The sequence below is a fragment of the Bufo gargarizans genome, chromosome 1 (assembly GCF_014858855.1).
Source record: "Bufo gargarizans isolate SCDJY-AF-19 chromosome 1, ASM1485885v1, whole genome shotgun sequence".
Classification (NCBI taxonomy): domain Eukaryota; kingdom Metazoa; phylum Chordata; class Amphibia; order Anura; family Bufonidae; genus Bufo; species Bufo gargarizans.
Genome location: NC_058080.1, coordinates 529,141,990 through 529,157,582, shown reverse-complemented (window position 1 = coordinate 529,157,582; position 15,593 = coordinate 529,141,990). Strand labels below are relative to the sequence as shown.

The 15,593-nt window shown below is 43.3% G+C and overlaps 1 protein-coding gene across 2 annotated transcripts in view; it reads left to right on the top strand.

Annotated features, from left to right (window-relative positions):
• The window catches only part of TTC28 (tetratricopeptide repeat domain 28), a 611,240-nt gene that overhangs the window by 307,264 nt on the left and 288,383 nt on the right, over nt 1–15,593 (top strand). For both annotated transcript variants that reach the window (XM_044275399.1, XM_044275400.1), the window contains one exon: nt 1,900–2,030. In XM_044275399.1, coding sequence (XP_044131334.1) covers nt 1,900–2,030 — 131 coding nt within the window. The remainder of the gene's footprint in view (nt 1–1,899; nt 2,031–15,593) is intronic.

The window sequence follows — 15,593 nt, the reverse complement described above, 5'->3', positions numbered from 1 at the left end:
TCACAGATTTTTCATTTTGCCGCCATTTAGTAACCTCATTCATCCCACCTTTCCGCTGTGTGGTTATGTAAATAGGTTTTACAAGCCATGTATTACAAACTTGCATGGCGGAGATGTCAACCTCCAGTGACCCAAGTCAGTGCAATTTGGCTGTTTGTAGCCATTAAATGGCAATTTAATGGGTTAGTGCTGACGTCTGTCACAGAGACACGTCTGGAGTCTATAAAACTGCTCATGCTAAAACCAGATCAGGAAAGCTTCTAGCCCTGCTCTCCGAGAGCCATGTCAGCAATGTTAGATTTCATTTTCAGCCAGATCTACATTTTCTGAAGGTTTGCAATAACGTGTAGAAGAAAAAATGAAGCAAGAAATCCAGCCAGAGCTCGTGTCTGTCAAATGTTTTTGTCAAACGGAGCCATGTGGTGTACACTGACCTAAGTGAGCATTACTAGCATGACACAAAGGGTCAACATTTGGACTGCAAAATATCTGTTCTCTAATACAATGGAATTAATGGAGTCACTCTGATATTGTTACTATAACCTGCAGACAGAACTTGCCTTGCAGTCCAGTGGATGGCAGACATGAATATTTCATGTTGTTTCTGCAGGCAATGCAATTGAGATTTCAACCTGGTCAGGTTCTGTTCACACGTTATGCCTGGAAAGCTCCCAGCATACATGCTAAACATAGCCCTAGAGCTCCATTCCCCAGATGAGTACCAAAACCAGGCATCACACTGGCCTACAAGAGATCAGATGAATCCCCAGGTGGACCCCTTGTGCCCCCACCCACTGCACAAGTGGCACATGGCACAGTACACTGAGTGCACTATATTAAGATATTCTGTGCATCTCAACCAGCCTATGTGAACTGAGTAGGTTCTTTAACGGTCTACCCAGTTTATTATTGTAGATGCCTTGGGTGGTGGAGAAGACTTCTAGGCAGAGAGGCAGGCCAGCCAGGGACTTACCCTCTCAAAGTCACTAAAGAGACTCCCATACCCCAGACTCGGTCATCTATGTTCAAGGCAAGAGCCAGGATACTGACCGGGTCTCCAAGACAGTCAGAGTCACAGGCTAGCAGGTGTATTTATGCAGTTTTATGGATTTTTGAGTAGGGGCAAGGTAATATTTGCATGTAGCTGTACAGTGGGCCCGTAGAATGAATTCTAATGGTGGGCCCTCGGCACCCCAGCCCGACACTGACCAAAAGATTGTAATTTTGACAAGTATTGGGCTAGTGCCTAGTGTACATCAGTATACCTGTTTCCTGGTGCATAGGATATTGTAGTATAGTATACTAACCTATGCAAAGGAGGGATAACCCATGGCTTTAAATGTTTTCAGCACGGAAGCCTATGGATAACATATGTCCCCGAATGCCAAAGCCTTTCTTTGGATGGTATAGGTTGGGAGGATCAAGCTAGATGTGAAAAAACCCTTGAAAATACTTCAGCAGCTGTAGAGAGTGACTCCATTTATAACCTTGTATCAGGGCTTTTTCCCTAAATACTGTTTAAAAGGGCTTCAGAAGGGTAAGGACAGTCAAAATAACTCAATTTAGAATTTTGTGAAATAATTCTAATCCTTTACATTAGGATTTTCTCATTTTTGATTAATTTCTTTGCTACAAAATTGAGATGTACGCGCTTCCCCCACCTGTTGTGTTGCTATTTGTTCCCGTTACGTCTACATCTTTAGCGTTGCTATGTACCGGGATCGGCAGCTGTAGCTCTGCAAGCTATTTATAATGCTCTATATTAAAAAATATTTTCTTTGTAAAAATAACTACCTTACAAGTTACAGTTTAGATAAAGTGCTTGATACATCAGACACGTTAGTGTTGTATACCATGAAGATGTATTCTGTGTAACCTTATCATATTATTATAATGTAGGTGACCAGACGGGAGAATGCCGAGCCTATGGGAATCTGGGGTCTGCATTCTTTTCCAAAGGAAACTTCCGGGAGGCACTTACGAACCACAGACATCAGCTAGTCCTTGCCATGAAACTGAAGGAAAGAGAGGTAAGAGACTTGTTTTATGCTATAAATGCACAAGAAGATATATCGCGGGAGTACTTTGATTTTTCTCTCTATATTTTACATCAGCACTTGTCACAGTTTGATTTGTTGCGCCCAGCCAGGCTTGTATATGTCATAGACCAGTGAGCAGCCTATTTCTTAGTGTTTTCCACTGTAATACGCAATTGAACTCTCAAGGTGTTGGGCTTTTAGACACATAAGCATGCGATTTCTGTATTTTTATTGCATGAAATGAAACCTTAGTCTTTTGTATGAACTAGGAATTGGAGGAATATGGGATGATTTGGAGCAGAGGTACTCGCTTAGTATACATGCATATATTCTGTGAATATTGAAAATGTATACAATTAGAATATTGAATACTGTACGTGATGTTGGGCATTTATATAAGGGGCTGGGCAGTGGTGTAGTATTGATCACCTATCCTCAGAATAGGTCATCAATATCAGATCAGCGGAGTGCTGGGAGTCAGCAGTGCAGCCTAATTACAACTGCTCATCCCATCCGCACAAAGGGATGAAGCAGTTGTAATAACACAGTGCCACCAGTACAAAGGAGATGACTTTCAGGATAACATTTGACGAGAAAGACCGCCATTGAATAGATGATTGCAGGAGTGCAGGAAGTTGGATCTCTTCCGTTCTGATATTGATGACCTATTGTGGGGATAGGTCATCAGTAATACACCACTGCACACCCCCTTTAAATGGAATGGATCAATGAGGAAAATAAAAAAAAAGCTGGGTAGGACCAGATTGGAAGCACTGGCGCTAAGCAGGTTGAGTATAACTTTGTTATTCTGACACCTTCCCTGAATTTGACCAGTTTTTCTATTAACCTCTTTAACTTGACCATACACATTAGACCGAAGTCAGACAGACTTTCTGGTTAGGTATATAACATAGGGCTAGTGACAAAATCAAAAGGGGGAATTTATCATTCCCCTTACGCCTCTTTTTGGCATAGAAATTTGCAGCTTTTTAATACTTTTCTGGTAACAATTTGCATTTTACGCCGAATTCTATCAAGACGGGGCTAGTAGAGGGCGGAGTGATTGAGTTGCAAGGGTGGGACCATTGGCCCTGGCTAATTCATAATTATTTACACCAGAAAATGGCGTAAATAATGACTTAAGCCTACGGCCTGCACGTCTTCATAAATTACATGCCTCCTCTGGCAGCGTAGGCCCTATCAAAACCGGTATAACGCACACCCACATTTATAAATCAGGTCTATAGTGTCTACATGGAGTTAAGGTTCCCATATACATGATGATTTTGGCCAAGTGTAAATATACAGTATACAGGAGATCAGTAGGGATATCTGTCTAAAGTACTGTATATGGGCAGCCTTCGTTTTTTGGTTTGCATCAACCTCCTTTAAAATGATCATTTATGAACTTTTATTTTAACTTTTTTTGCTCCTAATTTCCATTGTGCGCTGTGGTCACATGACCATGTCCATGGAGCTCTTTCCTATTTCCTGTGATGTTATGTCCACGGGAGTGTCAAAACAGCAACAACAGTGATAGGGGAGTGTCTGTGTAACCGGGTGAGAGAAGCTGTAAACTCACTGGGTAGCAGACTAAGGAGAAGTGCATCATGGGTTTGGTTGGATACAGCAACAGGAAGTTCTTCATACAGGATATTAGCAACTTGTTTAGATGGTGAATACGGGTCAGGAGAGTCCAAACTGAAAGAAAAGAAGCGTGGGGAAGATGTTCATGAGGTAAGAAACTACATGAGCATATCTGTTAAAAACCATAGTAATCCCAGAAAGCCCCCTAATGGTGGTGTGGTTTTATTCGCACACCTTTGTCGGTGCAGGTGTAGGATGGTAGCACATGGCCAGAAGGAGCTCCAAGTCTCATTTCTATCAGTTATTAGAATCCTGATGCATAAAGGAGTGGCTCTATATCAAATTATACACCAAAAATATTTTTTGAGTTAATTTATTCTATAAAATTGATGTTTGGTGTCCAAATCTGGCACCAGTCGCTGTTGGCTTTGTTTTGCCAGCTGTCTATCTGAGAAGTGTATGGATGAATAGCAGGTTTACCCTCACAAGGACCATCTACTCATTTGTGGTCAATTCCTTTTTCTTAGCAACTGAGAGATCTTTGGAACAGAAGGGCAGTGCTCTGTGCCATAGACAGCAGAGTAACATTAAACCTCACATTTTATATTTACCAGACATACTTTTTTGATCCTCACGTTTGGAGTTTGGACATCCTACTTATTAAACCACCCATAGCCTCCATTTTTGTGCATTAGGGAAAACAGGACTGCCGCTAGTGAATGGAGCTGTGCACTGAAAGCTGTGGACATAATTAGATAATGTCTTTCTTTGTAAATTCACGTATCCTGGACCCCAGAATACAGAACTATCTGCAGATATTGTGTCACTTATAGTCTAACTCAATTATGCTTTGGAAATAAATAAGCCATTTCAATTTGACTAAATTGATATGTGATATACATAACGTCATCTGTTTTACTGCTTGATGCATGCAGCAAATCATTAGCAGTCCTGAAAGCTGGAGACATCTGCAGCAAAGCTGCTTTCTGCCATCCGAGGAGGCAATCTATCCCCGAATATAAATATGCTTGCACAAATCTTGACATCATCTTCTTCTACATGTAGCATTTGGAATTCCTGCCCATCCCTTCCGATGAGTGTGGGAAACTAGAGGATTCTATTACAAAACATGGCTTTTTCATAATCTATAGCAAGTCTGTCTCTACACCTTTTATCTCTCCTTGGTTTTGTAACGTGCCGTTGATCATGACATGTTTTTTATTTCAGTTTTGTCTTCTCAGGGGATATAGTCTTAACCTACACGAAACATTGAGAAACTTTTAGATACCGGTATAATGTTGATTTTGTCATGACACTTAAAGGGGTTTACTGGGACTTACTTATTCATGACCTATCCTTACCATACCGTAGGTCAGGGATGGCCAACCTGCGGCTCTCCAGCTGTTGTAAAACTACAATTCCCACCATGCCCTGCTGTAGGCTGATAGCTGTAGGCAGTCTTTGCATGCTGGGAGTTGTAGTTTTGCAACAGCTGGAGAGCCGCAGGTTGGCCATCCCTGCCGTAGGTCATCAATATCAAATTGGCATGAGTCTGACTCCTGCCACCTCTGCTGATCAGCTGTCTTTACAACCTCCACCGCTGGAACCAGGCACCGGAACTACACAACTCCTTCTCACTCATGTGAATGGGAGCAGCACTGCAGTAACCATGCATGGCCACTGCTCCATGCACTGAGCTGTATAGTTCCAATGCCTGGTTGCTCCAGTGGGGCAACAAAAACAGCTGATTGGCAAGGGGTGTGCAGCGAGCCCCTGAGGAACCAATGCAGAGGATGGGAGTGGTAGTGGCCCTGATGAGCTGTTGTGTCGCAATGTACTCCCTCAAGCCGTTGCTCTCTGGGGATCAGTGCAGTGGAAAGGTGGTTTGAAGAGGCAGGCCAGAAGTGAAAGTATAAAAGTCTTTCTTTACTTAGTGCAAAATATAACTTGTGGTACATCCAGCAGTAGTAGGTACAAAGTGCAATTTCTGTCACCAGATGACGAGGTATGGTGGTTGCTTATGTGGCAATTAAATGGCACTTGCAGGCACTTGTGGATATAGCTGTCCATGGTAAGATACAGGCTTGTTGTTTAACTGGCCTGGTAGAGGTCTAGGTGATAGGTGTCTGAGCCGCAGTCCCTCACCTGCAGCAGGGGATGTCAAGCTGTGGTTTTGCTAAGTTCTTTTGAAAGCAGGGTTCTTGACTCTGACAGTCTTCCCGGAGTGATGGTCTCATAAGAGACCTAGTTACGCCCCCCTGGAGTAGTAGTTCTCTCATGTGCTTCTTATCTCCTTTTTGTCTAGACTCGAACCCACCCTCCTGGCAGGAAGCAGGACCAGTCCACTCCTACAAAGAGGAGAGGAACAGGGTGGTTAGCCTTGTTCCTGCCAACCATATCTCATTTGCTGGAGTACACGGCAGAAACAAGACATAACACTAAATTACAATGTTATATAACACGCAATTGCAAAATAACCCCAGGTCTGGAGTACTGGAGGTACTGGGAGTTGGACCCCTTCTGGTCTGATATTGTTGATCTATATCTTAAATCCCAGAAAACCCCTTTAAGCCAAACACCATATTTATGACGTCTCAATGCCTCATTTTTTGTCCTCCTACAAATGAGCATGATGAGTAGGGCTCATTTATTACCATACGCCTCTGCTCTTCTACTTAAAGGGGTTTTCTGAGTCTAAAAATAGGTAAGAGGTAACATCTGATCGATGAGGGTGTATCAGACACCCACCAATCTGATGACCTATCCTGAGGATTGATTATCAATATCTTAGTCCCAGAAAACCCCTTTATGGTACTCATCCACATCACACAGAACTTCTGACGATCTAAGGCGTGCAGAGGACAGATTGCTTGGGGAAGGAACAATCAAACGTGTTGGATTTCACCATGTCCAATTCTTTGTTATCACTGAAGGTATAAATAATTAGGTATGAACCGCAATAAGCCCATAACCAGATGTGGCACCATTGCTTTTTCTCTAATCCTGGACAGCCCCTTTAACTTGAATTGAGAAGAAAAGTCAACACAAAATAGAAAAGCAGTGTAAAGATGTTCAGTATTCTATGCAGATTGTTACTGTGGAATCCTGTGGATTGCTGACAGTAGAACACACTATATAACATGGCTCAGCTCTGTGACACATGTAGATTTTAGGTTTGTGGACCTTCTTTTACAGAAGGCTTATTGACCTTTATTAGACTTTGAGTCTGCTGTTCATAATTATAAAGGATGGGATTGTGCAGCCGCCTCATTTTTAATTAGTTCACTTTCCGTCATGCATCAACGGAGTGATAAAGCAAGCATGAATTAATGTAGCTTTATACGTAAAACAAAAGAAACTTATGAAAAGTTGAGGCAAGTTAGATAACACCCACTCACGTCTAATGGAGGCCATTAATTATACAGGGCCCTTAGTAACGTGCAGTAGCCCCCATTCTTAATGCAATGGAAGAATGTGCAAGTATAGATAGCCTTTCTTATTACTTTTGCAATTAGGGTATGTGCACACACAGCATAAAATTACGCTGTTAATCTGGATTAAAAATCTGCAGCTATGGATTTCACTCATTGCATTGCATAAAATCTGCTATGAAAATCCATGGCATTTTGCTCCAGATGGTGCATGCTACAGATTTAGAAATATGCAGCATACTGTCAATTCTCTGCAGGTTTTCTTACTTTGTAAGTGAATGGGGTCTGTTAAAATCCTATGCATTAACATTGTACTGAATTTTGGTGAGGATTCTGCAAAATAGGTACACTATGTATATCCATCCTTAAAGGGACTGTTTCCTCCAAAGCATACCAGTATGTAGGGTAGGTGTCCCAAAACGTAACCATATCTTTCTCATGAAAATCTAGACCTGAGATCCAGAGATTTTTTTTTTTGCTTTTATGCAAATAAAGTTTTTGGTGCACCATCAGCTTTGTGCACCATTTTTTGCTATAGCGCCACCCATTGCCTCCCCCTCCTGTTTGATTGAGGCAGTCAAACAAGATTTCGGAGCTGAATGTAGTATAAAAAAAAATACTTTATTGAAAATATCATAGCAATAGAAAAAATGTAAAAATCCAAGGAATTAATCTCCACACAAAACAGCAGGAAATGTGTATGATGTTATGGCAATGCACAGGTGTGGTATATAATGTCAGTTATAGTAAGTGCAAAGTTATTAGATCATACCTTTATATACCACTAATGCTCACAAGTACAGATTACATGGTAAACCATAAGAGAATAAAAACCACATATGGTCTATAAAGTATAGCCATGTAGTAAAAAATGATGAGAGTAAGTACAAAGTACACAAATCATACTTAGATATGCCACAAGCAAACACTATAGTTGGCCGCTAAAGAAGCCAACAGCTAAATGCGTTGGACCGTCAGCCGGTCTGCGGTCTGTATTCATTCTTTTGTTCACTATGTGATATACTGTTGTGGCTGTTTGTGGCATATCTAGGTATAATTTGTTTACTTTGTACTTACTTTCATTATTTTTTACTACATGCCTATACTTTATAGACCATATGTGGTTTTTATTCTTTTACGACTTACCACATGATACGGGGGCGTAGCTATAGGGGAAGTGGCTGCTTTGTGGCCCAAACTCTAAAGGGGCCCAGAAAGGATTAGGATTAAAGATTTTATTGTCAGGGTCCCCTCCAACAGTATTTTACAATTACATTATAATAGTGACACCGTAGGAAATGGACGGAGCGGCTGCCGGGCCTCGTCTGAGAGAGCGATCTTGACTAGCCACAGGAGTGGGGGTTGCATGGGAGGAGGGGGTTGTGAAGAAGCTTCAAGGGGAGGGGGGGCCTCAAAAATTTGCTGTGGGGCCCAGTCAGTTCTAGGTACACCACTATGATACAGTATGTACTTGTGATCATTAGCTGTATATAAAGATATGCTCTGTTAACTTTGCACTGACTATAAATTGTTCATTGTCCTAACATCATCCGCATTTTCTACTGTTTTCTGTGGATATTGATTGCTTGGATTTGATATTTTTTACAATTTTGTTATGTTATTTTCAATAAAGCAATTTTTTATACTATATTTAGTTGGTGCATTTGTTTATAGGAGTTATTTTTTTTATAGTTTGTGCACTTTTCTGTTGTATGGTGTTTATGCCTACTATATAGGTTATTGAAAGGCTAAGAATCTGTATGGCAGCAGAGAGAGACCCACATTTATTAATGTCATTGCCCCTAGATTTTGCCGTAAATTGCACCAAAAAGTGAAACAGTATTGTTTCTGCAATTAGAAACAACTTTTTGCGCCAAAATTGTAGCACAATTTTTAGGTAAAATTTTGTTTCATACTATGCCAACCAATAGAGTTATGCAAAAGTGTCTTCCTGTACCACATTTATTCTCCAGCCTGAGCCCCTGTGATAACTCTGGTGCAGGTCTAGACTGTCTAAGTTTATGCCATCTATAGGATTGGTATATCTGCCCTGGAGTCCTTGAGGTTTCAGACTACATAGTGCCTTTAGGGAATAATGTAATATAGTATTCTATAAAAAATTGCCGCATTTTTGCAGATCAGACCTAAGTATGCCTCTGTATGAAGCCTGTGGTCCCTGTTTTTGTCCAGGTTGGAGCTGATATGGAGCCAAAACACAGTCATGTACATGAGACTTCAAATCAATAGATTCTTAGTGATTAGTGTACAACCTGGAAAAAATTATGGAAAATAATGTTACTTGACTCCTGGGCAAACAATTGAATGTTATTGACAATAAACAGATCTCCAACTAACGTGAAAATTGAAACTTTTGAATTTCCTTTTTGGAAATGGTGGAAGGAAATTGGCCGTTCAATTCTGGTGACATCATCTCCACCACAAGTCGTCCTAAGTATATAAAATTGTTGTCATTGGCATAGCAAAAAGATTTTTAGCCTTTTCGTGCTTTTTCTTCAAGAGTCTCTCCCTGCTGACTGATGTGAATTCCATTTTACTCCTGTATGAATGGTTTTATACTAAGAAAAAGCAATTAAATAGCGTTCCAATTGGATTCATTACCAGGCTGTGTTCAGACTACATTTTTTTTATCTGTTCCATTGTGTAAAACAACAAATGATGCAACTGAGAAAAGCATTTGGTTTCGTCCAGTTTTTCAGTAGATGAAATAAATGTTCCATTGACTATAATGTTGGGCTGAAACAACATGTGACTAGGGTTGTTGTGGGAATCTAAATATCAATACCCAATAGAAACTTTTGTCCCGGTATCGATATGGTACCGGGATTTGACATTTGTCGATACTAGGCTGCCCTACTGTGCAGCCTAGCATCAGAGAACATCATGTTCCCTCAGCAGCACAGGGGAGAAGGAGTCACTCTCTTCTTCCCACCTGTGCCGCCGCTGCTTCCAATAAGACGAGAGACGGCGGGCACACTGCACCACCAATGATAGTAGAGGACCTTTCATGGGTCCAAACATTGTAAACTAACTATCAGGATGTGTAGAGCAGCGCCCAGGGATCTCACTGAACTTTCTATTATTCCTGGACACTGCTCCGTTCACCCGCTGTGGCCCCCGATATATTCTCCAGCTCTGTATGCTAATTGCTAGCGCTGTCTAATCAAAGCGCAGAGTGTCACAGCCAGGGAGGAAAAAAAACTCACCTTCTCCCTGGCTGTGACGCTCTGCGCTTTGAATGGACAGCGCTACATCCAGGGAGAAGGAACTCCCATTGAGAAAAAAGGGCAGTCTCCTCCCCATTGCTCTGATGCTAGCTAGCAATTAGCATACAGATCTGGAGAATATACCGAGGGCCACAGCGGGTGAATGAAGCGGCGCCCAGGAATAATAGTAAGTTCAGTGAGATCCCTGGGCGCTGCTCTACATGTCCTGATAGTTAGTTTACAATGTTTAGACCATGAAAGGTCCTCCTTAACCTTTAATGCAGGAGACGGGTGCCGGCAGCAGAATCACATAGCCGGCACCCTGCCTCTGACAGAGAGCTGCGATCAGCGGCACCTGAGGGGTTAACTGCCGCTGATCTGCTGCCGGCACCCGCCGCCTGTATTAAAGGTTTATTAACCACTTCAGCCCCGCTAGGTGAAACTCCCTTCATGACCAGAGCACTTTTTACACTTCGGCACTACACTCCTTTCACCGTTTATCGCTCAGTCATGCAACTTACCACCCAAATGAATTTTACCTCCTTTTCTTCTCACTAATAGAGCTTTCATTTGGTGGTATTTCATTGCTGCTGGCATTTTTACTTTTTTTGTTATTAATCAAAATGTAACGATTTTTTTGCAAAAAAATGACATTTTTCACTTTCAGCTGTAAAATTGGAATTGTGCCCCTTTGCCCACCTTGGCATAAAAAAGTGTCACACATCTGGTATCGCCGTACTCAGGAGAAGTTGGGGAATGTGTTTTGGGGTGTCATTTTACATATACCCATGCTGGGTGAGAGAAATATCTTGGCAAAAGACAACTTTTCCCATTTTTTTATACAAAGTTGGCATTTGACCAAGATATTTTTCTCACCCAGCATGGGTATATGTAAAATGACACCCCGAAACACATTCCCCAACTTCTCCTGAGTACGGCGATACCAGATGTGTCGCACTTTTTTGCTGCCAAGGTGGGCAAAGGGGAACATATTCCAAAGTGCACCTTTCGGATTTTGCAGGCCATTTTTTACACATTTTGATTGCAAGGTACTTCTCACACATTTGGGCCCCTAAATTGCCAGGGCAGTATAACTACGCCACAAGTGACCCCATTTTGGAAAGAAGACACCCCAAGGTATTCCGTGAGGGGCACTGCGAGTTCCTAGAATTTTTATTTTTTTGTCACAAGTTAGCGGAAAATGATGATTTTTTTTTTTTCTCTTTTTTCCTTACAAAGTCTCATATTCCACTAACTTGCGACAAAAAATAAAAAATTCTAGGAACTCGCCATGCCCCTCACGGAATACCTTGGGGTGTCTTCTTTCCAAAATGGGGTCACTTGTGGCGTAGTTATACTGCCCTGGCAATTTAGGGGCCCAAATGTGTGAGAAGTACTTTGCAATCAAAATGTGTAAAAAATGGCCTGCGAAATCCGAAAGGTGCACTTTGGAATATGTGCCCCTTTGCCCACCTTGTCTGCAAAAAAGTGTCACACATCTGGTATTGCCGTACTCAGGAGAAGTTGGGGAATGTGTTTTGGGGTGTCATTTTACATATACCCATGCTGGGTGAGAGAAATATCCTGGCAAAAGACAACTTTTCCAATTTTTTTATACAAAGTTGGCATTTGATCAAGATGTTTATCTCACCCAGCATGGGTATATGTAAAATGACACCCCAAAACACATTGCCCAACTTCTCCTGAGTACGGCGATACCAGATGTGTGACACTTTTTTGCAGCCTAGATGCGCAAAGGGGCCCAAATTCCTTTTAGGAGGGCATTTTTAGACATTTGGATCCCAGGCTTCTTCTCACGGCTTTAGGGCCCCTAAAAAGCCAGGGCAGTATAAATACCCCACATGTGACCCCACTTTGGAAAGAAGACACCCCAAGGTATCCAATGAGGGGCCTGGCAAGTTCATAGAATTTTTTATTTTTTTGCATAAGTTAGCGGAAATTGATTTATTTTTTTTTCTCACAAAGTCTCACTTTCCGCTAACTTAGGACAAAAATTTAAATCTTTCATGGACTCAATATGCCCCTCAGCAAATACCTTGGGGTGTCTTCTTTCCAAAATGGGGTCAGTTGTGGGGTGTTTGTACTGCCCTGGCATTTGAGGGTCTCCGCAATCATTACATGTATGGCCAGCATTAGGAGTTTCTGCTATTCTCCTTATATTGAGCATACAGGTAATGAGATTTTTTTTTCCGTTCAGCCTCTGGGCTGAAAGAAAAAAATGAACGGCACAGATTTCTTCATTCGCATCGATCAATGTGGATGAAAAAATCTCTGCCCAAAAAAAAAAAATGGAGGGGAAAGGCGTCTGCCAGGACATAGGAGCTCCGCCCTACATCCATACCCACTTAGCTCGTATGCCCTGGCAAACCAGATTTCTCCATTCACATCAATCGATGTGGATGAATAAATCATTGCCGGGATTTTTTTATTTATTTTTTTACATACAAAGTGTTTGCCAAAGCATAGGAACGCCGCCTCCTCCTCAGCTCGTATGCCTTGGCAAACGTATCTGTCACTGCAGAGGAGAAAATCCCGTCTTGCAGCGCCGAATACACAGACTTGCGTGTAATCTGACAGCAGCGCAATGCTTCTGTCAGAATGCACATCGGTGCTGCAGCTAGTCAATCGGTTGGTCCACCTGGAAGGTAAAAAAAGAAAAGAAAAAAAAAAAGAAAAAACCAGGCCGCAACGCAATAATTTTATTAACTTTGCAACAGAACATATAAACTTTAACTTTTTTAACTGAACATTAACGTGTTTGCTTACTGGTGTGTTTTTTTTTTTACCTTTATAGAACAAACCTCTCCTTCCCCATGGGTCAATGTGCAAAGCGCAAATCGCCCAAAGATGTGGCGAAGTGCGTTATGCACTTTGTCCCATGTGAAAGGAGACGTTTGCAGCAGCAGTGAGTGAATGGGCCCTAATAGCCCTGTGTGCCTGTCCTGGTGAGATGATCCCTATGCTAATAGTGTACCTGTGAGTGGTACTTCCGGAAACACTCTCCAAAGCATAGGGCAGGGTGGTCCGGACAGTCAGGACAGAAATAGCGGGTGTCACGCCTTATTCCACTCCTGCTACAGACACGACATCTTTTTCGGGGTGACTGTTGGGTTGAGGTACCAGGAACGACATTGGGGAAATGTCGCTCGTGTAGACGGCTAACTACACTGGTGGTTGGGGCCACGGAACCTCCTGGATACAGGAGGTTCTCGATGATCTCTTCCTGAAATTTGAGGAAGGATCCAGTTCTCCCAGCCTTACTGTAGAGAACAAAACTATTGTACAGAGCCAATTGAATTAAATATACAGACACCTTCTTATACCAGCGTCTGGTGCGTCGGGAAACTAAATACGGAGACAACATCTGGTCATTGAAGTCCACCCCTCCCATGTGGAGGTTATAGTCGTGGACTGAGAGGGGCTTTTCAATGACACGGGTTGCTCGCTCAATTTGTATTGTCGTGTCTGCGTGAATGGAGGAGAGCATGTAAACGTCACGCTTGTCTCTCCATTTCACCGCGAGCAGTTCTTCGTTACACAGTGCGGCCCTCTGCCCCCTTGCAAGACGGGTGGTAACGAGCCGTTGGGGGAAGCCCGCGCGACTAGTTCGCGCGGTACCACAGGCGCCAATCCGTTCTAGAAACAAATGCCTAAAGAGGGCCACACTTGTGTAAAAATTGTCCACATAAAGATGGTACCCCTTGCCGAATAAGGGTGACACCAAGTCCCAAACTGTCTTCCCACTGCTCCCCAGGTAGTCAGGGCAACCGACCGGCTCCAGGGTCTGATCTTTTCCCTCATAGACACGAAATTTGTGGGTATAGCCTGTGGCCCTTTCACAGAGCTTATACAATTTGACCCCATACCGGGCGCGCTTGCTTGGGATGTATTGTTTGAAGCCAAGGCGCCCGGTAAAATGTATCAGGGACTCGTCTATGCAGATGTTTTGCTCTGGGGTATAAATATCTGCAAATTTCTGGTTGAAATGGTCTATGAGGGGCCGAATTTTGTGGAGCCGGTCAAAAGCAGGGTGGCCCCTGGGACGGGAGGCGGTGTTGTCACTAAAGTGCAGGAACCGCAGGATGGCCTCAAAACGTGCCCTGGACATGGCAGCAGAGAACATGGGCATGTGATGAATCGGGTTCGTGGACCAATATGACCGCAATTCATGCTTTTTTGTCAGGCCCATGTTGAGGAGGAGGCCCAGAAAAGTTTTAAGTTCGGAAACTTGGACTGGTTTCCACCGGAAAGGCTGGGCATAAAAGCTTCCCGGGTTAGCGGTGATAAATTGTGTGGCATACCTGTTTGTTTCGGCCACAACTATGTCTAAAAGCTCCGCAGTCAAGAACAGCTCAAAAAATCCCAGGGCCGAACCGATCTGAGCTGTCTCAACCCGAACTCCAGACTGGGCAGTGAAAGGGAAAACTACAGGTGCGGCTGAAGTTGGGGACTGCCAATCAGGGTTTGCCAGCACCTCTGGGATTCTAGGGGCTCTACGGGCACGTCTTTGCGGTGGCTGCGACGGGGTCACTACTGCACGTGCCACCGTACCAGCTTCAACTGCCCTTCTGGTGCTCGCTACTTCACCAGGTTGTACGGCAGTGCTGGTACTAGGTCCAGGGAGGGCTGGGCTGCTGGTGTATGCCTCACCACGTAATCCGACAGCACCAGCCCCACTCTGCTGCTCTTGAAGCGGATCCTGCGCAACCTGCGGTCTAGCGACACGGGGCCGGGTACGCCTGGTGGTATCAGGGACCTCAGCCTCCTCGTCCGAACTTTGGGTCAGAGAGCCACTGCTTTCTACAGGTTCGTATTCTGACCCGCTGGATTCATCAGATGAGGGTTCCCACTCCTCATCCGACTGGGTCAGAAGCCTGTAGGCCTCTTCAGAAGAATACCCCCTGTTAGACATGTGGGCAACTAAATTTAGGGGTATTCCCTGAGACTACCCAAGAAAAAAAAAGCAAGCCTGTCTTACAAAGGGGAGGCTAGCGAAGTACCGGAGGCCGCTGCGGTTGATAAAAAATATCAAAACTGATTTTTTTATCGCCGCAGTGCGTGTAAAGTGAATGTGCAGTGATCAAAAAAAAATTTTTTTTGGTCACTGCGGTGGAGTGGGTGTGGGCGAACGCACGTGTGGGCGACCGATCAGGCCTGATCGGGCAAACACTGCGTTTTGGGTGGAGGGCGAACTAAAGTGACACTAGTACTATTATAGATCTGACCGTGATCAGTTTTGATCACTTCCAGATACTATAAAAGTACAAATGCTGATTAGCGATACGCTAATC